The sequence below is a fragment of the Sceloporus undulatus genome, chromosome 2 (assembly GCF_019175285.1).
Source record: "Sceloporus undulatus isolate JIND9_A2432 ecotype Alabama chromosome 2, SceUnd_v1.1, whole genome shotgun sequence".
Lineage (NCBI taxonomy): Eukaryota > Metazoa > Chordata > Lepidosauria > Squamata > Phrynosomatidae > Sceloporus > Sceloporus undulatus.
In genome coordinates, this window is record NC_056523.1 from 230,190,368 (window position 1) to 230,218,162 (window position 27,795).

Genomic DNA, 27,795 nt, shown 5'->3' on the forward strand with positions numbered 1-27,795 from the left:
TCTGGTACTGGGAAGAATCTGTTCCTGAGATTGAGTTGATTTGTACAATAAGCTCAACAAAACCCATGGAATGAATGTGAATTGAAGCTTTGATAAATGTTCTTAAATTGCATTTAATTAATTATTTATATTTACATTTGGATAAGAACTGTGCTGTGGACATCAAAAGAGCATACACATTGACTACAAATGGAGAATATTTATTTTTATTATTCTTATTTCGTTTAGATCCAACTTTTTCACCAGTATTGAGACTCAACATAAGAGACTCAAGTATTAAATTTTAATGAAGCAGGTTATAAGAACAGGTTACAGATTCCAGAACAGGAAAACAATTCATAACAGAAAGCAAACAGACAGAAATATTGATAGAACTTTATCCTAAAACTGAGGGCTCTTACACCTGAAACAATTATGGCATTGTGATTCCACTTTAACTGCCATGGCAACATCCTGTTGAATCTCTAAGTTCTCTAAGGCGCGTTACAGACTGCCTGAAAACGGTGGACGCAACAAAAAAAAGCTGCACAAAGCGGCTTCTTTTTGAGCCCCAGAAGTGGCGCCGCGAGTCTCTAGTCGTGCACTTGTGACGTCACTTCTGCCGCGTGGCGTGCAGACGCTAGGCGTCCGCGACATCAAGATAGTGGCCCCCATGAAGAACGGGCACTGCCATTTTGTACGCACCGAGTGTGTACTAGGGTTAGGGGCGTCCGGAAAGGATGCCCCTTCCTAACCCTAGTACGAGCTTGGCACGTACTTTATGCCTGTCCGGAACGGGCCTTTGATTCCTATCAAATCCTGGGATTTGTAGTTTAGTCAGAGACAACAGAGACATTCCCTTGCTCAGAATTCTAAATGTCTCGCTCTAAACTGCACATCCCAGGATTTTTAGGACATAAGCATAGCACTAACAATAGAGTTACCATATTCCATTTCTGGGGAAATAGTCTGCATATTATGTAAATAATGCACACCGATTGTTGCATGTTTTTTGCTTCACTGTCTTTCAATCTTCACGCCATTTTTTAACAGTTACAACCAATCTGAGCGAACCAGTACAGTCGGTCCTAATAATACATGGATTCAAGCATCCATGGTTTGAAAATGTTCAAAAAAAGTATAAATTTCAACTATCAAACTTTGATTTTCCATTTTTTATAAAGGACACCATTTTGCTACGACAATAACGGAAGATTGTTCTAAGTGAATATGGGGTCAAAAGAAAAACAGTAGCTTAGTAATTGAAAGAAGCAACACTGAATTAATTCTCTTTGAAGAACATATTTGAAATAAATTTACCCATGTTACCATATAAAATAAAATGAAAACAGTAATGTCGCATTTGTCTTATTTCAAAAGAACAGGGTAGAAATAATGAGTTCCAGTTCTGAGGTTTCTTATTTTAGCATAAAAGGTCCTAAAATGGCACCAGTTTTGATCTGTAACACACCTAATCTATGTTTTGCCTGACCTCAGATTTGCAGGGTTCCACACGTTTCCAGGAAGAATATGGAGATCTCAAGTCAATGATGGAAGATTTGAGAACAAATTCATCAATGAGAATATTAAACCTGAAAAAACATTTGTGTCTGAAAGGTGAAGAACACAACATGCAGACGGGTGAGAGGATGGCTTTTTTATGTCAGTCTTCCCTATGTCAAACACAGGAGCCTAATTCCAGTGGTTAGTTAGTCCCAGGTGGAATAGAACAAAGCCATAGAATGAATGAGAAATGTATATAAATTCCATATACTCAATGGGTCGATTTTAGTTGGAGCTAACAATTGAATTTAGGCCAAGAAGGTAAATGATGAGAATGTATATAAACTACACGGTTGGAGCAGTTTGAATCCACTTTACCTGTCATGTCTCCATCGTACAGTGTCTTTTTGTAGAGATTTGTAGTTTAAAGGGAGTAACTTAGATTTCTTGCTCTGAGGAATTTGAGGGAATGTGATTCAAAAAGTAACTTTTCCAAGGCCTGTTACAGACTGCCAAAATAAAGCTGCTTCGGGTCTCTTTGGAGGTATGCCGTTTAAATGATGCATGCACCCTAAGAATCCGGAAGCTGCACCAAAGCTGCACTCCAGTGCTTAGGAATGGAGTGTGGCTTTGGCGCGACCTCCAGACTCTTAGGACCAATGCATCATTTAAACAGCATACCTCCAAAGAGACCTGAAGCAGCTTTATTTTGGCAGTCTGTAACAGGCCCAAATCTCTAAGATTGTACTTCATACATTCTCATCCCATGTCACTATGCTATGACAATAGCTGCCATGGATTTAAGATAGCAGACTTTTCTTCATTGCCTTTTTTAGTGTTCAGAAGATTAGAATGAGTTTCCTTGGTTGTCAGAGATGAAGTGCTGTTGTCTACACAACATCGATCATTATCACCAGGGGTCTTTCCCCCTCTTTTTGCCCTTACATCCATTTTTTCCCTTTACAAAAATGTTTTCTGAAAAGGGCTATCAAGGATGTCTGTTGACTGCTCTATCTGAACATATATAACTGCAGCCTCTCACAAAAGACCTTAGAATTCATTGGGTCCTCCAGACAAAGAAGCAGCCAGTCAAGAATGAGACTATGTGTGAAAGGGATCTAGGAGTCCTAGTATAGCAAAAGGTGAACATGAGTCAACAGCGCAACGTGGCAGCTAAAAAGGCCAATGCTTTTTTAGGCTGCATCAATAGAGGTATAGTATTTAGATTAAGGGAAGTAATAGTGTCCCTCTATTCTACTCTGGTCAGGCCTCACTTGGAATACTGTGTCCAGTTCTGGGTCCCACAAGTCAAAAAGGATGTGGAGAAACTAGAGCGTGTCCAAAGGAGAGTGACCAAAATAGTGAAGGGCCTGGAAATCATGTCCTATGATGGGGAGATGGGGACTTTGGGAGATGGGGATGTTCAGTCTGGAAAAGAGAAGGTTAAGAGGTGATATGATAGCCCTGTTTAAATACTTAAAGGGATGTCATATCTGCTGCTCCAGAGATTAGGACCAGAAACAATGGACGCAAGCTCCAGGAAAAGAGATTCCACCTCAACATTAGGAGGAAGTTCCTGACAGTAAGAGATGTTCGACAGAGGAACACACTCCCTCGGAGAGTGATGGAGTCTCCTTCTTTGGAGGCCTTTAAAAAGAGGCTGGACAGCCGTCCATATCTGTTGGGAGTGATTTGATTGTGATTTCCTCCATGGCAGGGGGTTGGACTGGATGGTCCTTGTGGTCTCTTCCAACTCTATGATTCTGTGAATAATATTGTTCCCCATAATGTGCTTGGGAGGACTGGGGCTGAGTGAGAGTCCATCCAATGTGTCTTTGGAAGAGACATTGTTTGAAACCAGGGAAATTCCTGATCCATAGCTCAGTCTCCTACCCCTTAGTCCTTAAGAGCAAAATTACATGGCAAAAATATGTAGCAAGCAGTTTAGTTTAGTAGTTCTTTCTTTTATTCACAGCTAAGTTGCCAGGGACCCAAAGTATATTGGGAGTACTATAGGGTAGGGCTTAAGCTGTAAATTTCCATAATAGATTTCCATAACTTCATTCCATTATTATAGGGGATTTATAAAACAAAGAACAAACAACACAGACGTTATATTGGCACAAGTGAATCACCCACTCTTATTATAAAGTTCCCATGCTGTGGAAAGACATGATTTAAGGTTGAGCATGTGTGTTTGTTAAATTTCTTCTTACATGCAGAGGTCCTTATCTAGATCAGAGCTTTCCAAGCTTACTACTACTACCATTACTACTAATACTACTTTTCTTCTCATTTATTTATATAGTGCCATCCATGTGCATGGCACTTTACAAACAGTTGCAGAATAAAACATTTATACCTATTCCAATAATATAAAATGCTAAAATACAATATTAAAATATAATTTGAAAACCCACCCGCACATGCACATAATGCAGAGTAAAACAAAATAGTCAGTACAGATAATCAAATATACCAAAGATATCAAATTACTTGACAGTAAGAAAGAAAGAAAGAAAGAAAGAAAGAAAGAAAGAAAGAAAGAAAAGACTGACTGACATGCTGTGTATTTAATATATCATGCAGTTTATTGCAACTGTGAGTTAGGACACAGTCCCAAACACATGGCAGACTGTTCCTGTTAAACAAAATGATCCTATTTTTCTCTTCTTCTAGACCCAAGGTGCATGTTGTGTCCCTCCACCTGGCATTTGATTGGTGTTACCTGCTACTACATTTCAAGAGGCCTTAAGTCTTGGCATGAAAGTAAGCGGTTTTGTGATTCAAGGAATTCCACTCTTCTTATCATAAATGAGGACAAAATATTGGTAAGCCTCTCTCATTTGTTTTATTACTTATTTTAAAGTGGTCTCCAGCAATTTTGCCTGCAGAGAAATCTTTAGAAAAGTGGGCTGCTTTTACTCAAAGCTCAGAACATGTGTGCATTTAGGGGCTGGGTGGAAACTTACAAGCAGATATTTTACAAGGAAAGTCAGGCCTTCCCTCACTCACTGGTTCTCTGTTTAAAAGAGGTTTTAACTGCATGTTTCCAATCTATGGGGGCCTTATCAAGAAAAAAGAGGACACGGAGAACAATAATAATGCTAGTGAGAATAGTATTTGAAGCCAATGGAGTGTCCAAAACTTGCAACATGTATTTAGTGCATTTTGGCTGGCCAATAAAAGTATCACTCTTTTGTGGATTTCGAATGTTATTGTATTTTACAAAATTATTGTTGTTATTATTATTATTGGTTTGAGAGAAATTTGGACAATCAATGATTCAGAGTCTACCCAGGAATTGAATATCATTAAATAATGTTTATGCTCCACGTAATGTCACTTTTTGCAGTGCTGCTGTTGTTATCTTGTCTATAGCAATTTCATTCAGATGTTTTGCCAGTTTGTGTGGAATTGCACCTATCACCATAGCACCCACCACCAGGGACGTAGCCAGGATTTGGGAGGGGGGGGTCCAGACTAAGTGCTACCATTATAATGGGGCTTGGGTGCAGTGCCGCAGCAGCACACACCATTCATTTTATCTAACGGAAAGGGGGGTCCGGACCCCAAGAACCCTCCCCCTTGGCTACGTCTCTGTCACCACCATTAGTTTCCCCCCACTTTTTCCTAAGCTGCTGGCCTTCTAACTGTAGGTCATTTACCTCTCTTTGTTTTCTGTGTCCAGTTGATAATCCCAATGTTCTTTTTCTCACAGTTATGTTTGGCATTCTCTAATAGTTTGGCAGTTTGAACAACTTTTTTCATTTATAGTTCTTTGCAAATGGTAAATTATATGTTTTGCACAGATTCCAAAGTTCCACTGCAGCCATTTCATCATGACATTTCTTATATTTAGCCCACGCAGTCTTGCTACATAAACTAATAACATGATAAATAATCTAATATTTTTGGTACAGTTGATATTTACTTGTTGTGTGCCTTCAAGTTATTTCTGATTTATGGTAAGCCAAAAGGCAAATCTATCTTGGAGTTTTCTTAACAGAGATTTTTGGGATCTTTTGGGCTATGTGGCCATTTTCTAGAAGAGTTTCTTCCTGATGTTTTGTCAGCATCTGTGGCTGGCATGTTCAGAGAATACTTCCATTCTAGTATTCTCTGAAGATGCCAGCCACAGATGCTGGTGAAACATCAGGAAGAAACTCTTCTAGAACATGGCCACACAGCCCAAAAACCCACAAAAAACTATGGATGCCGGCCATGAACGCCTTTGACTTCACATTGGAAATTTCTTGACAGAATTTGTTCAGAGGGGGTTTGTATTTGCCTCCCTCTGAGGCTGAGAGAGTGTGAGTCACATAGAGTCACCAAGTCGGTTTCCATGGCCAAGTGCGGATTCAAACCTTTCTCTCCAGAGCCCTAGTTCAACACTCAAACCAATACACCACTCTGGCTCTTGATTTTGTCTATAGAAATTTCATTTAGATGTTCAATTAGTTGTTTCAACATGGAAAAATGTAAGGTACTGCACTTAGGGCAGAAAAATGAATTGCACAGATATAGGATAGGGGACAATTGGCTGAACGAGACTATGTGTGAAAGGGATCTGGGAGTCCAAGTAGACAAGTTGAATATGAGTCAGCAGTGCAATGCGACAGCTAAAAAGGCCAATGTGATTTTAGGCTGCATCAATGAAAGTACACTGGTGCCTCGGGTTACGAAATTAATTCGTTCCGCCGCCGCTTTCGTAACCCGAAAAGCATTCGCAAGCCGAAATGCCATAGGCGCCAATGGGGAAAAGCCGCGATTTCGTGCGAAAAAGCGCCAAAAAGCACCAAAATTTTTTTCGTAACCCGAAATAACCTTCGTAACCCGGAACAATTTTTTTTAATGGATTTTTTTCGTAACCCGGAAATTTCGTAAGGCGGCGCATTCGTATCCCGGGGTACCAGTGTATAGTGTTTAGATCAAGAGAAGTAATAGTGCCACTCTATTCTGCTTCGGTCAGGCCCCACCTGGAATATTGTGTCCAGTTCTGGGCACCACAATTCAAAAAAGGACATTGAGAAACTGGAGCGTGTCCAGAGGAGGGCGACTAAAATGGTGAAGGGCCTGGAAACCATGCCCTATGAGGAGCGACTTGGGGAGCTGGGGATGTTTAGCCTGGAGAAGAGAAGGTTAAGAGGTGATATATTAGCCCTATTTAAATACTTGAAGGGATGTCATATTGAGGACAGAGGAAGCTTGTTTTCTGCTGTTTCAGAGATTAGGACCGGAACAATGGATGCAAGCTCCAGGAAAAGAGATTCCACCTCAACATTAGGAGGCACTTCCTGACAGCAAGGGCTGTTCGAAAGTGGAACAAACTCCCTCGAAGTGTAGTGGAGTCTCCTTCCTTAGAGGTCTTTAAGCAGAGGCTGGATGGCCATCTGTCAACGGGGATGCTTTGACTGAGAGTTCCTGCATGGCAGAATGGGGTTGGATTGGATGGCCCTAGTGGTCTCTTCCAACTTTATGATTCTAGGATTCTAGGCTTATACAAATTATCTTAAATTGTGATTTTTAAATGATGAATTTTAAATGTGGATAGTTTTAATACGTATATATCTTATTTATTATTTTAAATTGATATGTATTTTAACTGATGTGTTTTAACTGATGTGGCGTATCTGTTAATAGTTGTTGTCCACCAGCACAATCCATGGGGAGAGGTGAATAAGAAATTAATAATAATAATAATAATAATAATAATAATAATAATAATAAGTGGGAACTGATAGGACTGGAGCCAGAAATGGGCAGGGCAACATCTGTTTGAGCCTTGGTCACAGTAGTGTTGACATTTTGAATTACTATAAGGATGTAGCTGATGAAATCTTCAAGGATGAAATGGAGACTATATTCCCTGGGGTCTTCTGTCCTACTCTCTACTCAACTATTCATCTTATCATCACTCCTTATCCACTTTATGGAATGTTTATTATTCAGGAACTTGACGTTTTTCCATCAGTGGAGGATTTATGGCTCTCTAAAAATCAGCTTTTGATGTGAAAGCCTCAGGACTTCCCCATGATATTTGAACAAAAAATAAAAAATAAAACTTGGTGTTTCAGTTGGGAACCTTTCCCAATGGATCCTATGGAGTATTAGCTCTATGTATTGCTACATCTATGTTATATTATATCATGGTTTATGCCAATTGTTCCTGTCATATATAATGGATGAATATGGCTATAAATTCTTTGATATGATTTCATTGTGATCTTGTTATAATCGAATGTAACTTTACACTAACACATATTATCCTATAGTGTACATCTGTTTCTGTTTAGTATTTGTTGTTGTCACTAGGGGATTATGGTGGTTTTCTTTTTGTGGACAGATTACTACCAGTACTCTTTGGTCAGAGCTCTGAACATGCAAAGGCCTTTTGACCCACTCCATTCATTTTCCCTGCTCTGTTTGTTTCTTGTCATCACCAATTCTATGTTTTCTCCCCATACTTTGCTTAAATGTAAACCACTAACTGCTTGCAGAGGTACTTGCCCCCTCCTTTGTGTCACACTGTCCTTATCAGTTCCCCTTTCCCTTTCTGACTTCCTCCTCTCGTTTTGGGCATCCACTTCCTCCAGCCATTTCCTTTGATTTTGTTTCCCTTTTTTTTTGGAAATTATGTACATGAAAATCATTGGAAGCTTACTTTGTTGCTCTTTCCATTCTCACCTCCTTCAACCACAATGAAGAAAACTCTTCCAAAAAATGGACTCGACACATATAGTTGGATTGGAATACATAAGGATAAAGGTGGCCAGTGGATCTGGGCCAATGGAACACATATTGCACAACTACCCAAAGGGTAAGTTTGGGTCCTTTTAAAGTTTACCAATCTGCAGTTTAATTCTCACAGTAGAACTCTCATGGTCTGAATTCTGATATCTGAATTCTGAATTTAAAAAAGCAGCAATGCCTTAGGGTTAGAAAGAACCATGAGCAGCTGAAGAAAATGAAACTTAAAGGTTTGGACAATTTGCTAGACTAGAGGAAGAATTCTAATGTATCTGGACAGGGGAGGCCCCTGTCCCAACAATGCCTTAGTTGAATAAGTGTTGGCCCCATACCACTGAGAGATTGTGTTAAAAAGGAAGTGGAGAGAAGCCATCAGAATTGTATTGACATAGCTGGCTATGTGTCTCACTATGTAGACTGGATTTTTGTGTATACAAGAAAGGCCTGTCCACATAGTGAGTCACTTGGATGGCTGTTTGGTGAAACCATTAAATTCTGGTGGTTTCCCTCCACTTCCTAGCTCCCAGAAATTTGCAAACCACTTCATCTACACTAACTGATTAAAAAATCCTGTTCTACAACCGGCAAAGAGAGAAGGCCACAAGTCTGTGCCCATATAGGCTCCCAAGCATTCCTGCAGCACTATTTCACAGGGTTCCATTGCAGAGCCCTCCTGGCACAGCCCTTACAATTCTGTGCAAGTAACTCCATCATCAACAAGGTTCAAAATTTTTACTTGTGTTTTCAATAGGCTTTGGTTCACTTGGTTGTTGTATTAAACAATAAAAAATGTTTTTGCAGAGTAATTATTACGTATGCAAAACCTTATTAGATAAACCTTGTTCTTTCTCCCTAGGCTTAAGGTCTGGAACATTGAAAACACAGAAGAATGTGCCTATCTCTATGGCAATGGGGCCATGTACGTTCAAACATGTGATAAAAAATATCAGTGGATATGTGAAAAGGCAGGCATTGAACTGGCCTAAGAAGGAGAAGTCACATCTGCAAGCATAGTGTTCCCTTATTCACGTGTTATTGCTGATTAATAACAGTAAGGAAGGGCCCACTGAACTTGCATCTATTTGGACAATGTATTTGTTGTCACTTAACAGCTTGATGGTCTGCCTGCTTGTTCGGAAGTCTAATACTCTTTGTTTGGCAAGGCTTAGTCCAAGAAAAATGAGCAGTACTGAAGTCAAAATTGTACTGCTGATCTTTAATGTTGGATATCACTTTGAGGGCCTTGGGGCATAGAAGCCCCCTGTAAATAGTATACATGCACAAATAATAAGACTCCAAAAAAGTAGCTTTTATTTCCTTTCTAATTACATTGTGATAGAGAGTTTGTCCAGCCTTTAGAGATCCTGGTGGATCCTGATTAAGGAGCAAAGCCACCAATGGCTTGAAGAAACAAACTAAAAGCTTTATTATAAGAAGTACACTCTAAGACGGGAAAATTACTCAGTTAAGAAAATAACCTCAATTATATTCTCTTTCAGTCTGTATTCCAAGATGTCTCCTAGTTGTTTCACTTCCTTGCATAAATGATCTATGACTTTCCCACTGCCTTCCCTTTCCTCACAACAAACAATCAGATCATCAATATAGGTCATAATAAATAGCCGCTTGCTGTTTTTGTATCTTGATTACAGTACAGGCTTCTATCAGCCTTTCCTGGGATGAATCCCTTCTCAAGGAGTATCTTATTCTATTTCTTATTCCATGTTCTAGCAGCTTGTTTTAATCCATAAATGATTTTATGATTATTATTTTTTTAACTTCAAATCAAGGAGGTTGCTCCATGTAAATGTCATCTCCTAATTCTCCATGAAGAAAGGCAATCTTTATGTCTAAATGTTCAACAAACAGTGGGCCCCTGGAATCTACTAGGATTGGTTCCAGAACCCCTCATGGATACCAAAATTCATGGATGCTCAAGTCCCATTATATACAGTGGCATAGTTAAATTGTGTCTCTGATATAAAATGGTAAATTCAATGTTTGCTTTTTGCAACTTTTTTGTAAATATTTTCAAGTCATAGAATCATAGAATTGTAGAGTTGGAAGAGACCACAAGGGCCGTCCAGTCCAACCAGGAACTCTCAGTCAAAGCATCCCCGACAGATGGCCATCCAGCCTCTGCTTAAAGACCTCCAAGGAAGGAGACTCCACTAGACTCAGAGGAAGGAGTGTGTTCCACTGTTGGACAGCCCTTACTCTCAGGAAGTTCCTCCTAATGTTGAGCTGGAATCTCTTTTCCTGCAGCTTGGATCCATTGTTCCTGGTCTTGTTCTCTGGAGCAGCAGAAAACAAGCTTGCTCCCTCCTCAATATGACATCCCTTCAAATATTTAAACAGGGCTATCATATCACCTCTTAACTTTCTCTTCTCCAGGCTAAACATCCCCAGCTCTCTAAGTCATTCCTCATAGGGCATGGTTTCCGGACTCTTCACCATTTTAGTCACCCTCCTTTGGACACGCTCCAGTTTCTCAATATCCTTTTAAAATTGTGGTGACCAGACTGGACACAATATTCCAGGTGGGGTCTGACCAAAGCAGAATAGAGTGGCACTATTACTTCTCTTGCTCTAGACACTATACTTTTATTGATGCAGCCTAAAATTGCATTGGCCTTTTTAGCTGCCACATCGCACTGTTGACTCATGTTCAACTTGTGGTCTTCTTGGACTCCCAGATCCTTTTCACATGTAGTTTCATTCAACCAGGTGTCCACCATCCTACATCTATGCATTTCATTTTTCTGCCCTAAGTGCAGTACCTTACATTTCTCCGTGTTGAATTTCATTTTGTTAGCTTTGGCCCAGCTTTCTAGTCTATTCAGGTCACTTTGAATTTTGATCCTGTCCTCTGAGCTACTCCTTCTAATTTGGTGTCATCTGCAAATTTGATGAGTATGCCCCCAATTTTGTCCTCCAAGTCATTGATAAAGATGTTGAACAGCACTGGGCCCAGGACAGAGCCCTGTGGGACCCCACTGGTCACTTCTCTCCAGGATGAAAAGGAGCCATTGTTGAGCACCCTTTGGGTTCGGCCGGTCAACCAGTTACAAATCCATGTAACAGTTGGTTGAATCCATGGATGCAAAATCTGTGGATATGTACAACTGAGTGTACAACCTTTTTTCTACTGTAATGCATAAGAGCATTCTTATGGTAGTGTGTTTTACAACTGGTACAAAGGTCTGATCATAGTCTTCTCCCAACTCTTGTTTGGAGAAGACTATGACAAATAATATAACTTTGTATCTCTGAATTTCTTCTTGTGTGTCATGTTTGATGTTGAAGTCCAACTTACATCCTACAGTATTCTTTTCCTGTGGAAGTTCTGTAAAGGTCCAAGTTTTGTTCTTGCATAGAAACCAAATTACTCCTGCTGCAGCTTTTCTCCATTTGTCTCTTTCATCTACTGGAATTTTATCTAATTCAGCCCATATAGTGCCACCTGGTGCTTCTTCCAGTTTTGCAAGGTAAGAAAGATGTTTGGGTGGTTTTCCTGTATTAGGTCTGTGTTAATATCTGAGTTGCACTTCTGCACTCCCTTTTTATGTGTTAGGTGCTTTGACTGTTTTATTGGTAATCTTCAGTGTTACGCTGGGTTCTTACTCTATCATCAGGAACTGGAGTAGAGATTTTGCCATCTATCACTACTTCTGTGCTTGGTCTCTCTCTCTCTCTCTCTCTCTCTCTCTCTCTCTCACTCTCATCAAAGTACACTACTCTTGCTATGACCCTCTTTTCATAATTTGGGCATCTGTAGTCTTTATTTCCTGGTGCATATCCCACAAATATACTGACTTCTTTTTTGTTGTCAAAGTTGCTTCTTTTCTCTTTTGGGTTATATACATAGGTCTTGGACCTGAACACTCTCAGATGTCCCACATTTAGCTTCTGTCTATTCCATAACTCAAAAGGTATGACCCTTTTTAGTTTAAGTCGGTAATCAGTCTTGCAGGTAGGTCTCTGTTACTGCTGCCTCTCCCCAAAGTCTTATTGGTAGTCTTGAATCTAGAATTGAGCATCTTGCCATTTCAGTTAGAGTGTGACTTTTCCTTTCTGCCACTCCATTCTGTTCTGGGAAATAAGGGACAGTTGTCTCATGTTTAATGCCTTGCTTTCTTATGAAGTCATTTATTAAGCTTCCTGTGAATTCACCACCATTTACTGTTCTGACAATGAGTGACTTTCTGTTAAATTTATTGCTCACTGCTGGCTTATAATCTTGTAACTCGGCATTTTTGACTGATCAGTATCGATTACATATTTGCACATCTATGACATCATATCTAATTGCATATGATTGCATATCTTATTGCATTTTCTGAAATTGAGCTTTCAAAGTCATCACCAAAGTGTCAACCTTTTTTGATAACCCATTAAAAATGGATGGATTGATTAATTGCTCATCCAATGTCAATTTTATATTCCTCAGCTCATTAGTTATATCCTTTATATTTGACAAATACTCTTGAACTGTTTTATCAGGTTCCATCTGGTTTTTTTAATTATTATTAACACAAATTATTAGCACAGATTATTGGCCCCGTTCATGTATTCATTCAATGAATGTAAGGAACTATATATAACACACACGCATCTCTTTCTATGTATGTGTGTGCACACACAGGTATAATTACATGTGCATACATACAAACACTATTTCTGATCAAAGTCCCCAGACTGGAATCAATGAAGAGCATTGTGGCTGAGGTTATCATCTTACTTATGGCCAGGTTTAGGTTGGTTTGCCATTTTCTCACAGATGCAAAACCGGTATCCCAGACAATCTGAAGCAATTAGATTCCCACCCTGAATAGATACACAGATGGGATAATTGCTGGATCCAGTATCAGGAATGTTAAACCTACAAGAGAAAGTTATTATTAGTATATACTAAATACGTTGCATTAGAATTTCAGATCCATATTGAGAGGGAAAAAAGCACTTTCAAGGTCATCTAACCCTGTTGAACTGGGGTAAGTTTTGACATTATCATCAGTAGCTTGCCCCAACCTGATTCCCTGTTTTGGAATACAAAGCCCATCAACCCACCCAACACATGAGGTCATCATGCTGGAACATGGAATAATTTTTCAAAATATGGCTCATATAATTCTTATTAATTTCATTGGCACTTCAACAGGAATAGTTTATAGAAGACAACATTCAGGCATCCGAATGGGCCAGAGAGCTGGATTAAAGGCCCAAACAGATCTCTCAAGCACCATGCCCACATACAACCTGGCATACAGAATAATATGGGCTGAAAATGTTGCTGAACAGCAACCCTCAGCATCCTTAGTCATCATAGTTTGTGATGAGGGATGCTGGGAGCTGCCACTTGGCAAAATTTGAAGGCAACTGTGTTCCAACAAGTGCCTAAAATTGTGTAAAATTAGATTATGTTCATGGATGCAACATCTGGCAATCACTTTATAACATTTTATGTAATAATAAATTACAAAGACCCACTTCTGCAGGTAATTTTTTCTAATGTTTTAAAATGCTGCATGTCATAGAGGGATAGGGAATTCCCAGTAATTTTATCTTTCATATTGTATGCTGATAAAGCATGGAGAATGTATGGCTTTCAGTTGTTCTTGGAACGAAATTCACTATGTCTCCTCACTATGGGGACTGATGGGAACATCTGGTGGGCCACAAGTGTTGCCCATGACAGCTAAAGAGGCTAGAAGCCAGGGAAGTCACTAAGGGTGTACAGAGTGTGCAGACCACACCAGATGGCACCGTAAGTGGGGTGATACCACTGCTCCCCAAACATCTGCCCCTTGGCAGTTATGGGCTGTGAAGTTCACTTGCATCCCTTTAAAATGCTGAAGTGACGGTGTGAGTGGGGCAAGGCTCAGTGGGAGAAGAAAGAAGAGGTCCTTTCTCCTCCCTTTTTAAAAATTAAATTCATTTAATATTTTCTTTAAACCATCACATCTTATCAAATTTTCACTTTAAACACATGAAACTACATTCAGACCTTCATACCTGTGGGGAATCCATTCTAGATCCCCACACGGATATAAAAAAACACAGGGCCTCATGTCCCATTGTGTATAATGATGCCACGCTGTGCATGCAGCCACTGTCACGGCTGCATGTACATGCCAAGACTTGGGACAATGTCTGTGGATGTTGAAATCCACAGATGATAAGCCCGGAGATGATGAGGTCCCACTATATGTACATGTAAATACATTTTGGTCATGTGTATAATATTGTAATATAAAGGCATACTTTTAATTTTGCTGGTTGTTTTTACAAACCTGTTACAGCCCTGTGATATTCAGGGAAAGGCTTTCTCTCAATCCCACCACCATCCCAGGCTTGCTTGGTGAGGTCAAGAGATAGCCTTCTTGGTGGCTGCTTCCAACCTCTGGAACCTCCTTCCATGGGAGGCTAAGCTGTCCCCTCCCTGTTTGCCTTTCGCCGGAAAGCAAAAACCATTTTAATTAAGGCAGGCTTTTTAACATAAAAATCATGACAGGGTAGTTTTATATGGGGGGGGGGTGTGTTTTAGTTATGTTTTAATTTTTGTATGTTTTTAATGTTAATTTTATACTGTTTTAAATAGATGATTTTAACTGTTTTTAAAATTTTCACTGTAACGTTTTTTAAAAAAATGTTTTTAACTTGTGAGCTGCCTTGGGTCCCTTTCCGGGAGAAAGGTGGCATAAAAATGAAATAAATAAATAAGTCGCAACTGTTATCATTACATTCAGTGATATGTGGGAATTATAATTATAGTACAAAAAACATAACTAAGGATTTTGTATGGTGTGGTATAGGAGAAGGTCCGGGATGGGTGGGTGGGTGACACCATAAATTACTGCATTGGGTGATGCCCACTGTAGTGATGTCACTACTAGAAGCATCAAAGTCATAGTAAAAATCAGAATTATTAAAAGTTCATTTAGTGCTTCTGAATTGCTTTTTTCAAGTACAAAGAACTTACAAGTCAGTAATGAAGGTACTGTTGTCCTCCCATATCCAAGGCCCACCAGCTCTGCTGCGGAATAAACCGATCCAATAAGAATTGTAGGACTGGGCTGACTCAAGTATGAACTCCTGGATGGAAACACAAGAAGAGCCCAAATCACATTTCTAGGAGGCAGGGGAGGGAGACATAACTGGCAAATAGAAGGATACAAACATCTTCATCCGTTCTCATAAAAAGCAACTAGGACCACATTATTTTTGTTTAGTTTTGTGTCACAATATCTTTTACCTTCACACTGTTGAGCACCTTACATACATCTGGTGAAAATGTCAATTAATTTGATTCCAATTCCAGGTAATAACACAGAAAAAAATATGGAAAAGTTAGAACTGTGTAAATATCTCTGCAGGGCAGTATAAGCTGCACTAATCATTAGCATGGTCAATGTCTATGAAATATCTTAGAGAAACTATGCAAGTCATGTTTACCTTTTGCATCCACACTGCTTTTGGTGAGTAATTATGCCCATCTTTAGAATCTGCACAGTGCTGCTCAGCAATTTATATAATCAAGGCCCTTTCATACTGTAGTAGCAAGTAGTATGTACATTTCTATACCGCTTATCAGTGCATCCCTTGAGTGGTTTACAAAGTGTAAGCTAATTGCCCCCAACAATCTGGGTACTCATTTTAGCGACCTCAGAAGGATGGAAACCTGAGTCAAGCTTGAGCCCCTGGGCTGGTATTGAACTCACAACCTTATGGTTTGTAAGTGAATGGCTGTAGTACAGGCATTTAACCACCATTTAACCTAAACAATTATAGCACTATGATTCCACTTTAACTGTTCATTTGTGTATTGTGGGGGGGGGAGGGAGATATACAGTCTTTACCAGCTCTTCCTTAGTCTCTATTTTAAGAAGCCTGGAGTTAAGTGTAATGCACTGAGTTTTGCTTTCTTCCCATGTGTTCCACTTGGCTGAAAGGAAATAGCAATTCTCTCCACGCTGCAGCCACTTTTCTGGGCAAGGACTGCATTGGCGACCTGTGAAATAAAATGAAATGAAAGACTGTGGACATTTCTCCAAACACAGCAACAGCAGTCGTCGCAACTCTCTTGCAAGTTTCATGGGAGAGCACGAGAGAACAGAGTTGGCCAAAACATATCTACTGGCATTAACTCATTTGGTTGAGATTTGGTTGAGAGTGTGTATTTAGATAGGTTCAGCCAGCTAATGCACAACTATCTTACTTGTTCTGATTTTATTTTATAGAGTGCAGTAATGCTCATACAATTATACCTTAAACCCAAGTTCCATTGTTGGTTACCTCTGTGGTTTGACAGTTGCTGGAGAGTCTCTGAAAGGTTTTGATTCTTGGCCTGGAGAACATCCAGCTTTGTGAGAAGGTTTTCTAGCATCTCCTTCTGCAGGGTCAGGTTGTCATTCTGACTGCTCATTTTCTGGGATGCCTGCATAGCTTCAAACCACAACAAAGTTAAAATGAACTTCCCCATAGAGCAGCTGCTTGCTGAGCCTCACAAGAATACAACAGTGCATCTAATTTCTGAAGGCTACCAAGGTGACTTGCATGCCCAGGCAGCAAAAGTTAGCAACATGAAAGCATTTCAATCCTCTGCAACTGCTCCCAAGAAAATACATACAAACCCTGCTTGACTCCCCTCCTTCTCTTTTACCTCCTGACAGACTAGGAGGGATGGAGGAGAAAAAAGAGACTGGTGATGATCACAGAATCATAGAACCATAGAGTTGGAAGAGACCACAGGGCCATACGGTCCAACCCCCTGACATGCAAGAACTCACAATCAAAGCACACACCCCCAACAAATGGGGATGACCATCCAGCCTCTATTTAAAAACCTTTAAAGAAGGAGACCCCACCACATTTCAAGGGAATGTATTCTACTGTTGAACAGCTCTTACTATCAGGAAGTTCCTCCTAATGTTTGGTGGAATCTCTTTACCTGTCGCTTCCATCCATTGTTCCGGGTCCTGTTCTCTGGAGCAGCAGAAAACAAGCTTGCTCCATCCTCAATATGACATCCCTTCAAATACTTAAACAGAACTATTATATCACCTCTTAACCATCCCTTCTCCATGCTAAACATATCCAGTCGTTCCTCATAGGGCATGGTTTCCAGACCCTTCACCATTTTAGCCACCCTCACACGTAGTCTCCTTAAGTCCCCCATCCTATATCTATGCATTTCATTTTTTCGGCCTAAGTGCAGTATCTTGCATTTCTCCATGCTGAAATTCATTTTGTTAGCTTTGGCCTGCCTTTCTAATCTATTGAGGTCATTTTGAATCTTGATCCTGTCCTCTGGGGTATTGGCTACTCCTCCTACTTTGGTGTCATCTGCAAATTTGATAAGCATGCCCTCTATTCTTTCATCCAAGTCATTGATAAAGATATTGAATAGCACTGGGCCCAGGACAGAGCCCTGTGGGACCCCACTGGTCACTTCTCTCCAGGATGAAAAGAAGCCATTGTTGAACACCCTTTTTGTTCGGCTGGTCAACCAATTACAAATTCATATAAGAGTTGCCTTGCCTAGTCCACATTTTACAAGCTTGTTTGCTTCATGGGGAACCTTGTCAAAGGCCTTACTTTGATGAGATGAGAGATGACGAGACAAGATGGTGAGAGGGAAATTTGAAAAATGAAAGAGGACATGAGGAGATAGAGAAATGTTTCCTGAAGATATTGGACCTAACAGGAGCTTTCCAAAAACTTGGAAGCTACAGGTTACTAATAACAAATAACAGGAGCAAGTTTTTTCCAAGTTCTAAACTTTCCTCTCAATGAAAATAACTAGTTGAGCCCACTATTTTGCAAGAGGTCGGGAACATATGGTGATAATGGGGGTGCAGCTTTCCAGAATTCTGTGGGGAGCCACTAGGGCTGCTGAAAATGTGAGATGATGTGATGTGACAAATTATCATGGTATGAGTCCTTGTCCCAAGAGGGAAGTCAATGAAGTGGGGAGATACATGAAGCCTGAAGTATAAAGAGAAAAAAAGAGGAAACACGAAATGGACACACTTGAAAATTGCAGCCTGTTTATGTTGTTGTTGTGTGCCTTTATTTTTTCCCAACTTATGGTGACCCTCAGGTTTTCTTGGCAAATTTCTTCAGAGGGGGTTTGCCACTGCCATCCTCTAAGGCTGAGAACATGTGACCTGGCCAAGGTCACCCACTGATTAACATGGCTGAACCTGTTTATTTTAATATAATAATAATAATAATAATAATAATAATAATAATAATAATAATCTTTTTATTTGTATACCGCCTTTCCTCTAGATCAAAGCGGTTCACATATCATAGCTGTAACATATTACAATACTGTACAAAACATCAAAAATTTTATACAGATTAAAAACCTTAAAAACAATATACCAAACAGTCACGCTATCAGTTTTGGCTAGGCATCCTGGTCTTATTGGGGTGTAATATCTCTATATCGAGTTAGAAGGATATGCTAACTGAAAAAGATCGGTTTTCAGTGCCTTTTTAAAGGCTTTGATGTGGGGCTGAGTCTGATCTCTTCCGGGAGTGCATTCCAATGGGGTGGAGCTATTGCCTTGTAGGCTCTCTGGTGAGTTGATGTCAATCTCACTCTGGGGTATTCGAGCAAATATTTCCCCGTTGTTCTGAGAGTGTGGGGCGGATTATGTAGGGAGAGGCGTTCCTTCAAGTAACTCGGGCCCAAGCCATATAGGGCTTTATAGGTAATGACCAACACTTTGTATTGCGCCCGGAAGCTAATTGGCAGCCAGTGGAGAGATTTTAGTACAGGTGTTATATGGTCGGATCTTGACGTTCCCACGACCAATCTGGCTGCAGCATTTTGGACCAGTTGAAGCTTCCGAACCTGGTACAAAGGTAGCCCCATGTAGAGTGCATTACAGAAATCCAAGCGAGAGGTTACCAGTGCGTGTACTACTGTTTCAAGGTCCTTTCGGTCCAGACAGGGACATAGCTGGCGTATCAGCCGAAGCTGGTACCAAGCACTCCTGGCCATCGCATCTACTTGAGATGATAACTGCAGAGATGAGTCCAGGAGTACTCCCAAACTGCGGACTTTATCCTTTAGGGGGAGCGTAACCCCATCAAGGATAGGATGACAAATTTCCCTGTCTGGACTTGGGGTACCTATCACGAGTTTGTTTTCCCTCATCCAGCCCATTACTGACCCCAGGCAGGCGTCCAGAGGAGAGATGCCATCCTTAGTCACTGTATCAGTCGGAGACATGGAGAGGTAGATCTGGGTGTCATCAGCGTACTGATAACACCGTGCTCCATATATCTGTTATAAGGCAACTTTATTCTTATATTCTGGAGTACTGGTTGATTGATAAGATATTGTTCCTGCATTGGGCAACCTAAGCTCTCAGCCTAGACTGGAAATGGATTCCCAAAATTAGAATGAAGGAGACCTTCAGGTCCAAAAGCTAAAAACAACCTTGCTCTTGACTACTGTTGCTTCCTTTTCAGAATTAACAGATTTTCTATTCCCATTCCAACTGGTTAAAAGCATGCCGTATATACTTGACTATAAGTTGACCTCATGTATAAGTTGAGGGCAGGTTTTGGGACCAAAATTATGAATGTTGATATGACTCATGGATAAGATGAGGATAAAACTTAGGGGCATGTAGCAAAGGATGTAAAGCATGAAGTTTATTGTCTTCATACATAAATGTATATTCATATCTTTATTCAGAGGTACCACCATTGCCATTTTCCCACCCAAACATTCAAAAAGGCCAGAAATGGCATCGTGCTGGAAAGAGTAGAGGGGGTTGGTACTTTTTTGGGTGCTCCTGGGATGGACTAAGCTCTTACCTTTTGTAACTCTACTCAGAGATGGGAATGAGTTAAAATATAGTACTTACATTGACCCATAGATAAGTTGGCCCAGCTTTTGGGGGTCAATTTTTTGAATAAAATTTCTAGATTTAGACATGTGTATATACAGTAATCCAAAATAAACATAAAATAAAAGGTGATGAAATTGCTACTAGTTTGTAGCTCTGCTGTGAGCAGGACAGGGAATCCACTTTGGGCTCCCCCCCCCCCAGATTTAAGCTCTCCAAAATATAGACCTCTGCTTCCATGATATTTTCATCACTACAAACCGCATCTTTAAAGTTCAGAGTGTTAGACTGTAGGTAAAACTTGGGCATAATCTTCCGTAGCAGCATTTTAAATGGTTTTAATTATATGGTGGTTGAATTACTTTTTAATTTTTGTGCTATGAATTTTTAATGATGTTTGTTTTGCCTTAGCTAGGATCATACATTGATAAGGATGGCAACTGCAGCTAAGGAATAGAAAACCAGGAATGGGGAGAACAGCTATGAAAGAATTGGAAAAAATTCTAAGGAGTCAAGACATGCAACTAAGCACTAAAATTAGAATCATTCAAACCATTGTATTCCCCATCACTTTGTACAGATGTGAGAGCTGGACAGTGAAGAAAGCAGATAGGAAGAAAATCAGTTCATTTGAGATGTGGTGCTGGAGAAGAGTGCTGAGGTTACCATAGGACAGCCAAAAAGTCAAACAAATGGGTCCTTGATCAGACCAAGATGGAAATCTTCCTGGAAACCAAGATGATGAAACTGAAGCTGTTAGACTTTGGTTACATCATGAGCAGCCATTAGAAAACACAATGAGGCTGGGAAAGATAGAAGGCAGTAGAAAGAAAGGAAGAGCACACATCAGATGGATAGACTCAATAGGAGAGGTCACAGGCATGAATTTGCAGGGCCTGAGCAGAGAGGTGGAGGACAGAGGTCTTGGAGCTGTCTCATCTACAGGGTTGCCATGACTCAGGGTTGACTCAAGATCAATTAACAACAACAACAAGCTCGACTCAGGCTTGCATCCTTCCGAGGCCACTAAAATGAGTACCCAGACTGTGGGGGGCAAATTAGCTTACTTGCTGTTCACCGCTATGATCTTTAGAATAGCGGTATATAAAGAAAACAAATTATTATTATTATTATTATTATTATTATTATTATTATTAACAAAAACAACAACAAGAACAACAACAAGCCTTCTTGAATCCCAGACTGGGTAAAATATATGATATTTGTTGCTATTGTTGCTGCTGCTGTTGTTATAAAAAAACCCTAGAGGAAGCCATGCAACCATTTTTGCTCACTTCCTTAGGGTCATTGGATACTTACCTTTGAATCCCATAGTCCCAGCTGCTCCAAGCAGAACCAAGCATAATATCCCAAGAGAGACTGCTACAGATCGCCAATGGTGCTTTACTGTGGAAGATGCTGAATTAAAGCAAGAAATATAAATTGGACCCCACTTATTTATTGCAAAGTGCCACATCCCTCTGGCTTTCTAGTAATGAACTCTGGCAAACTCTGTGCTGGGGCGACAGCATGTGTGCCCACAGAGAAGGCTCTGAGTGCCACCTCTGGCACGTGTGCCATAAGTTCGCCACCACTGTCTTAAGATAATAACAATAAAAATGACTAAATTCTAGCTTTGGTATAAAAAAAATATTGATTTGGACCATACATAAGTGGATAAGACCACCTTAAGGAGGAACCACTGAGGTTCTTAAATACAGTAAAAAATACATAAATCATTAATCATCCATTAAAAAAAAATCAGTTGCACAGTCACTTATTTGGTCTGGCTGAAGTAAATGTAAGTCATGAGATGCTTCCCTTTTTTTGGGACTGGTTTGAAAAAGCCTAAAAACTAAAAAAACAAACAAACAAAAAACTAAAATACTTTGACAAATTACATTTTATTTATTTATTTAATTGTGGATTTATATCCTGCCGCTCTCCCAAAATGGGGTTCAAGGCAGCTTAAATAATTTAAAAAGACAGAACTAACACATTAATTGCAAAAGTTAAAAATAATAATTAAATAATACTAATATTGAAACATAATTTTAAAGTATATAGATGCAATGATGGTGGCTTACGTTTTTCAAAGTAACTGTCTAGAACATCCCCCTAATGATTTTTAAAATTAAAAGAAAACTCTGCTAGTGAATTGAACATGGCCTTTCAGCTTGAAAAATTGCACAGTTTTGTACTGGCATAGAGGGTGGGCTGAGGAAATAATGTTGGCCTAGGAGGGAGAAAGTGAAGAACGAGGGGGAGAGAAGAAAATGTGTGCAAGTCCTCCCCAAAATCCGAAAATTTCATATACTTGCGGCGTGGCACTTAATGTGGAATCAGAGTGAAAGGACCCTAGAATGCTCTATCCAAAAGAGAAAAACTTCCAGGTGTGAAAATAGACCTACAAATCACACGCAGATAAAACTTCAGACGTATCAGATCTGTGTCAAAACAGCTGCATTTGACAACTTGCCACACATTCATTACCTTTGCTTTTGGTTTGCTGGAAGTCCTCATTCTTGTTCTTCGCCAGTGTAATGAACGTCAGGTCAGCATAAGTCACTTCTTCAGCCATCTCTAGCATGATTTCTAAGTAAACTCACCAGGGATTGAGCCAGACTGGTGTTTTATAGTCATGAGAGAATGATGCAGATGCAAGGTCTGTGATCTGTATGAGACACTCATATCCTCTCAAAGACTGGAGATAAAGAAAGAGTGAAGGCAAAGACTGTGTGTGTGTTCCACTATGCAGAATTAGAGGAGGGCTTTAAATACGGATTAACACTACAAGATGTCTCATCACACACCCATTCATGTACAAAGAGTTGGGCAGGGGAACCAAGAACTGGTATTGGATTCTTGTTGTTGTTGTTGTTGTTGTTGTTGTATGCCTCAAAGCCATTTTTGACTTATAATGACCCTAAGGTGAACCTATCATAGATTTTTCTTGGGAAAAGTCTTTGGAGGGGGTTTGCCATTGCCTTCCCCTGAGGCTGAGAGCATGTGACTTCCCCAAGGTGACCCAGTGGGTTTTGATGCTTGAGTGAGGAATCGAACCCTGATTGGAGTTGTAGTCCAGCACTCAAACCACTACACCGCACTTGCTCTCATCTGGATTCTTGTACCTTAAATGCTGGAATAAAGAATTAAAGGGATTGGCAGAGAAGTAAAAACAGTAGGATGGGGTTTAGTGAGCAAGGGAGGTATGATATGAGCAAGTAAATTAGAACATTTAAGCAAAGTTCCATTTTAACATTCCAGCCTTCAACTGCACAGAATACATTCAGTTTTTCTTTCCATCTATCTTATACTTTCAATTTGATTCAAAGAAGAATAAAGAGAGCACAACAAGCTGAAAGCCCATATATATATATATATAGAGAGAGAGAGAGGGGGGGGGGGGGTGTGTGTGTGTGTGTGCGTGTGCATGTGTGTATACAGAAGCATACATATATAGGTATAGATATAGATATAGGATTATATATATGTCACATGTGACAATGACAATCCCCATAACATTGGCAAATCATATATGATTCTTTTGAACTTCATAAGTGACATTTGAATACATAAACTTATCCCCTGAAAAGTAGTACATTCAAGGTTATATTGAAAGGCTGAAAGTGCTGTCAGTGAGGTGAGCCCTGTAATGACCCTTTCACCTGCTTGAGTACATTTCATTCCATGTTCAGAATGTGGATAATTTGTTTTGTCGAAGTACAAATCCGTGAATCCCTAAGGCCATGCTGGGTGGGGGACTGGAGCAATCCTATTTTAAAAATGATGATGATGATTGTTTATTTATACAGTGCCATCCATGCACATGACAAACAGTTACAGAATAAAATATTTATAACTATTCCAGTCATATAAAATATTATAATACAATACTAAAATACAATTAAAACACGCACACCCAAAGAAGAATAAAACAAAATAGTCAGTATAGATACTTAGGCGTGCTACAGAGCACAGAAAAGCGGCACTCTCCCTGCGCCGTCATTAGCTGTGCCGAGAAGCCCCAGCAGCCAGATCGCGAGGCTTCCTGGCACAGCTAAAAAGAAGCGCCGAAATGGCGCTTCTTCTTGTGCCCCAGATGTGACGCCACGAGGCGTGAGGCGCACACTTGTGGCGTCATATCTGGGGCGCGACGTGTGGACGCTATGCGTCCGGCACGTAATAATGGCGGCGCCCGTGTATATAGGGCGCCGCCATTATTACGCGCCCGTCACGTGCTAGGGGTGAGGCCGGTGTGGACGCTAGGTCCTCGGCCAACCCCTAGCATGTGACAGGGGCGCCGGAAGGGCCCGTCTGTAATGCGTCTTAGTATACTAAAGATATAAAGCAACCTCAAATTCCAAAAGTTATAGAAAACAAAAAAAATTTTCAATTTGGATTTAGAAACAGCAAGGGAAGAAACAATCTGCAAGTTTACAGGAAGGTAATTCCAGGTGGCAAGAGAAAATGGATGAATAGCAATAGCAAGTACATTTCTATACCGCTTCTCAGTGCACTTAAGCACTCCCTAAGCGGTTTACAAAGTGGAATCTAATTGCCCCCAACAATCTGGGTACTCATTTTAGCGACCTCGGAAGGATGCCAGGCTGAGTCAAGCTTGACCTCCTGGGTAAGTATTGAACTCGCAACCTTATGGTTTGTGAGTGAGTGACTGCAGTACAGACGTTTAACCACTGCACCACCAGGATTCCTGATCAAGGTCCTGGCCATGAAGCCAAGGAGGCAGAAACCTTTGCCTGGGTGAGAAGCCCAGAATTCCCAAAGTGCAGATTTCTAACAGACTGGTAAAAAGAGATAAGATCTGTAAGATAAGGAGGGGTGAGGTTGTGCATTTTTCTACAGTTTAGATTTTGCTAGGTTATACAGTTTTTTAAACAGTGCTCATGCTGGAGTCATTGGATGATAAACATTCATGTGTCAACCCAGCTGTACTAGTTTAGAAATGGCTGGTCCACCAAGAGCTGTCTCTTAACACATGCATGAATGGAAAAACATATTGGCTGTCCTCATCCAAAAAAAAAGTTGAAATGGGGCACATCCAGCAGTTTTGAAAGACAATTAGTGAAGATCCAATTTCATATTCAAATGGTTTGGGAATAGAAGATTATCTACTATATAAATCACAGCATTTGGATCTTGGTGAATTAGTTCAAACACATACACACAATGGATACAGCCTTACAAAAGCATTTTTTAAAAACTAGTCTAGTCAACTTGCCATTGATTGACTTGCACTGATTGTTATAATAGTTCTTCTTGTCCCTGCGCACAGGTCATCGAACAGTTGCATTTAGGGCTGACTCTATTTTTGTCACCAAGACAGCGTACAACATCTTAAAAAGCAGAACATTTTAAAAAAACACCTCTCAATACAGAAGTTAAAATATAATTAAGCTAACCTTGATTTTAAAACACACATACACAAATTAAACAGAGAAGCTAAAACAGGATTAAGAATATATTTTAAACATAATAAAATAAAAACACAGTGTCTCTCTCCATTAAAAATTCTGTTGCTGCCACCAAATGCATCCTTAAAAGATCTTTACCTTCAGGCAGAAAGATAGCAGGGAGGGGGCCAACTGGACCTCCCAGGGAAGGGAGTTCCACAACTTGGGAGCAGCCACCGAGAAAGCTCTCTCTCATGTCTTCACCAGATGTGCCTGGGATGGTGGCAGAAACAAGAGAAAGCCTTCTCCAGGAGACCTTAGAGCATGGACTTGTTACCCCAGGATTCAGCCCTCAATCACCCCATTTCAAATTAATATCAGAAGGGAGGTTGCCAGTGGTTGACCACTAGGGGGATCGCCAGCACATAAAAACAGCCATACCATCTTAAGATATCCAGATGGCTCAGCATGGCAGAAACTGAAGGCACTTAGCCGGGATTGCTCAAGCTAGAAATCAGCATAGTCCCTTCACTGAGATGAGTGAGGATGGAGAGCTGGACTTGGAAATTGTCTGCATACAACAGACAAAGGGAGTTTCCTTCTGGGATGAAACTCTTTCTGTCTGAGGGCATTCACATTGATTGTCCAGATGCTCTTGCACATTTCATCCCATTCTTCTCCTCTGGGAAAGCCATGTAACACTTGGAAAAACCATTTAACTCCTGAAACACTGCCCTCAGGACCCATTTTTTGCTATAAATACAGTAGCACACTTGTGTAGTTTGAAGCCAGACGGAACCTCTGTTTGATTTCAGCTTTGCACCTCAGTAGCCAGTCATCTCCTGTGTTACAGTGGCTACTGAGCCATCCTCATTCTGGTAACCCTGCAATTGGATCTATACTTCCAGATCTGTATAGTATTACCTCTTAGCCACGTTGCAACTTGCTATTACCTACTATCTTTGCATTGTGAGTTCTTCTATGTGTGAGTGAGAGAATGTGCTTGTGAATGTGTAGTCTCTTTGTTTGTTTGTATGTTTGTTTGTTTTTAAATGAAAAATAAACTAAACTGATTTAGAACCTCCCTCTGGAGTTCTCTGGGTTTGGAACAAATATACACAGGCCAAGATCCTGACTTTTCATTACTGAAGAGTTTTTTGCTGCTTCCTATTGAGCTAAATTAATTTCCCAATTGAACTCAATTGAACACCCCATTGAACTCAAGGCTGACTTTCGTAGGTCAGTAAAATGGGCACCCAGTTTGTTAGGGGCAATTGACTTACAGATTGCTGAGAGAGTGCTGAGTTCACTGATAAGCAGCAATGCCATTGCTATTCCTGAGTCAGCAACATTTTGGCTACGGCATTTTGAATTTGCTGAAGCTGTTGTTATATTTATACGTTTCTGTTCCATTTCCAAAGGCAGCCCCATGTAGAGTGCATTACAGTTATCCAAATTGGATGTAATCAAGGCATGTGTCATTGTAGCCAGATCTGACATCTTAACTGTAGCTCAGATCAGATTCAGGGCTTACCAAAATGCACCAATTTCTTAATAACTGGAATGGGAAAAACATGACATTTTGGAAGAGAAGATGTGGAGTGAAATCAGAATTTACAGATTCATTCAGGCTCACTGTTCTGAGTTCTTAACTCTTAAAATTAAGGGTTCAAATCTGTATACAGTGGAACCTTGCCATATGCTGTCTTGACATACGCGGACTTGAGTGTATGCGCTCAAGCCACGGGGGGCATGCAGGGTGGAAGGGGCGGCACGTCCCATTCAATTGAATGGGCGCCCACGCCGCCACGCCACTGCGTACGAGCCCCATTGTTTCCAATGGGGCTCGAGCATAGGCGGAATTCACCTTACGCGGAGGGATCCGGAACGGATCCCCCACGTAAGGCGAGGACGCACTGTATTAAGCTGAATGCTGAACTGTAATCTCATATGGCCAATAGTTACAATACAGTAAGCCCTCCTTATAGGTGGGCTTTCCTTCCACAGCTTTGAGCTTATGGGAAGGCAAGCCCCAGCAGAAATAATGGGCATGTACTTGTGCCACCGCGAGCACATGCCTCATTAATTTCTATGGAGCTTGAGCATATGCTCTTTTCCCCATACAGGGAGGAGTTCGGAACGGATCTTCCGTGTATGCGGAGGGCGGATGTACCTTATTCTCCATGCTAGAATTATTCTCCATGTTGAATTACAAATTGCTAGTACAAATTCAGCTACTCATGCAGTACAATTTTATTTCACTTTTGAGGACTTTACCC

At 40.4% G+C, this 27,795-nt stretch overlaps 2 protein-coding genes across 2 annotated transcripts; one reads left to right on the forward strand and one right to left on the reverse strand.

The window, feature by feature from the left end:
- Positions 1 to 1,457: 1,457 nt before the first annotated feature.
- Positions 1,458 to 9,530, forward strand: LOC121920609 (C-type lectin domain family 10 member A-like). Its single transcript, XM_042447740.1, has 4 exons — positions 1,458 to 1,620; positions 4,162 to 4,313; positions 8,190 to 8,302; positions 9,089 to 9,530. Exons 1-4 carry the CDS (start codon positions 1,458 to 1,460, stop codon positions 9,216 to 9,218), a joined length of 558 nt encoding a protein of 185 aa, XP_042303674.1. The 3' UTR covers positions 9,219 to 9,530.
- A 2,412-nt stretch (positions 9,531 to 11,942) lies between these two features.
- Positions 11,943 to 22,948, reverse strand: OLR1 (oxidized low density lipoprotein receptor 1). The gene is made up of 6 exons (XM_042448349.1): positions 22,596 to 22,948; positions 21,423 to 21,521; positions 16,528 to 16,677; positions 16,092 to 16,243; positions 15,215 to 15,327; positions 11,943 to 13,114 (listed from the first exon to the last, which is right to left on the reverse strand). The coding sequence occupies exons 1-6, from the start codon at positions 22,690 to 22,692 to the stop codon at positions 12,970 to 12,972; spliced, it is 756 nt and encodes a 251-aa protein (XP_042304283.1). The 5' UTR covers positions 22,693 to 22,948; the 3' UTR covers positions 11,943 to 12,969.
- Between the last annotated feature and the right edge of the window lie 4,847 nt (positions 22,949 to 27,795).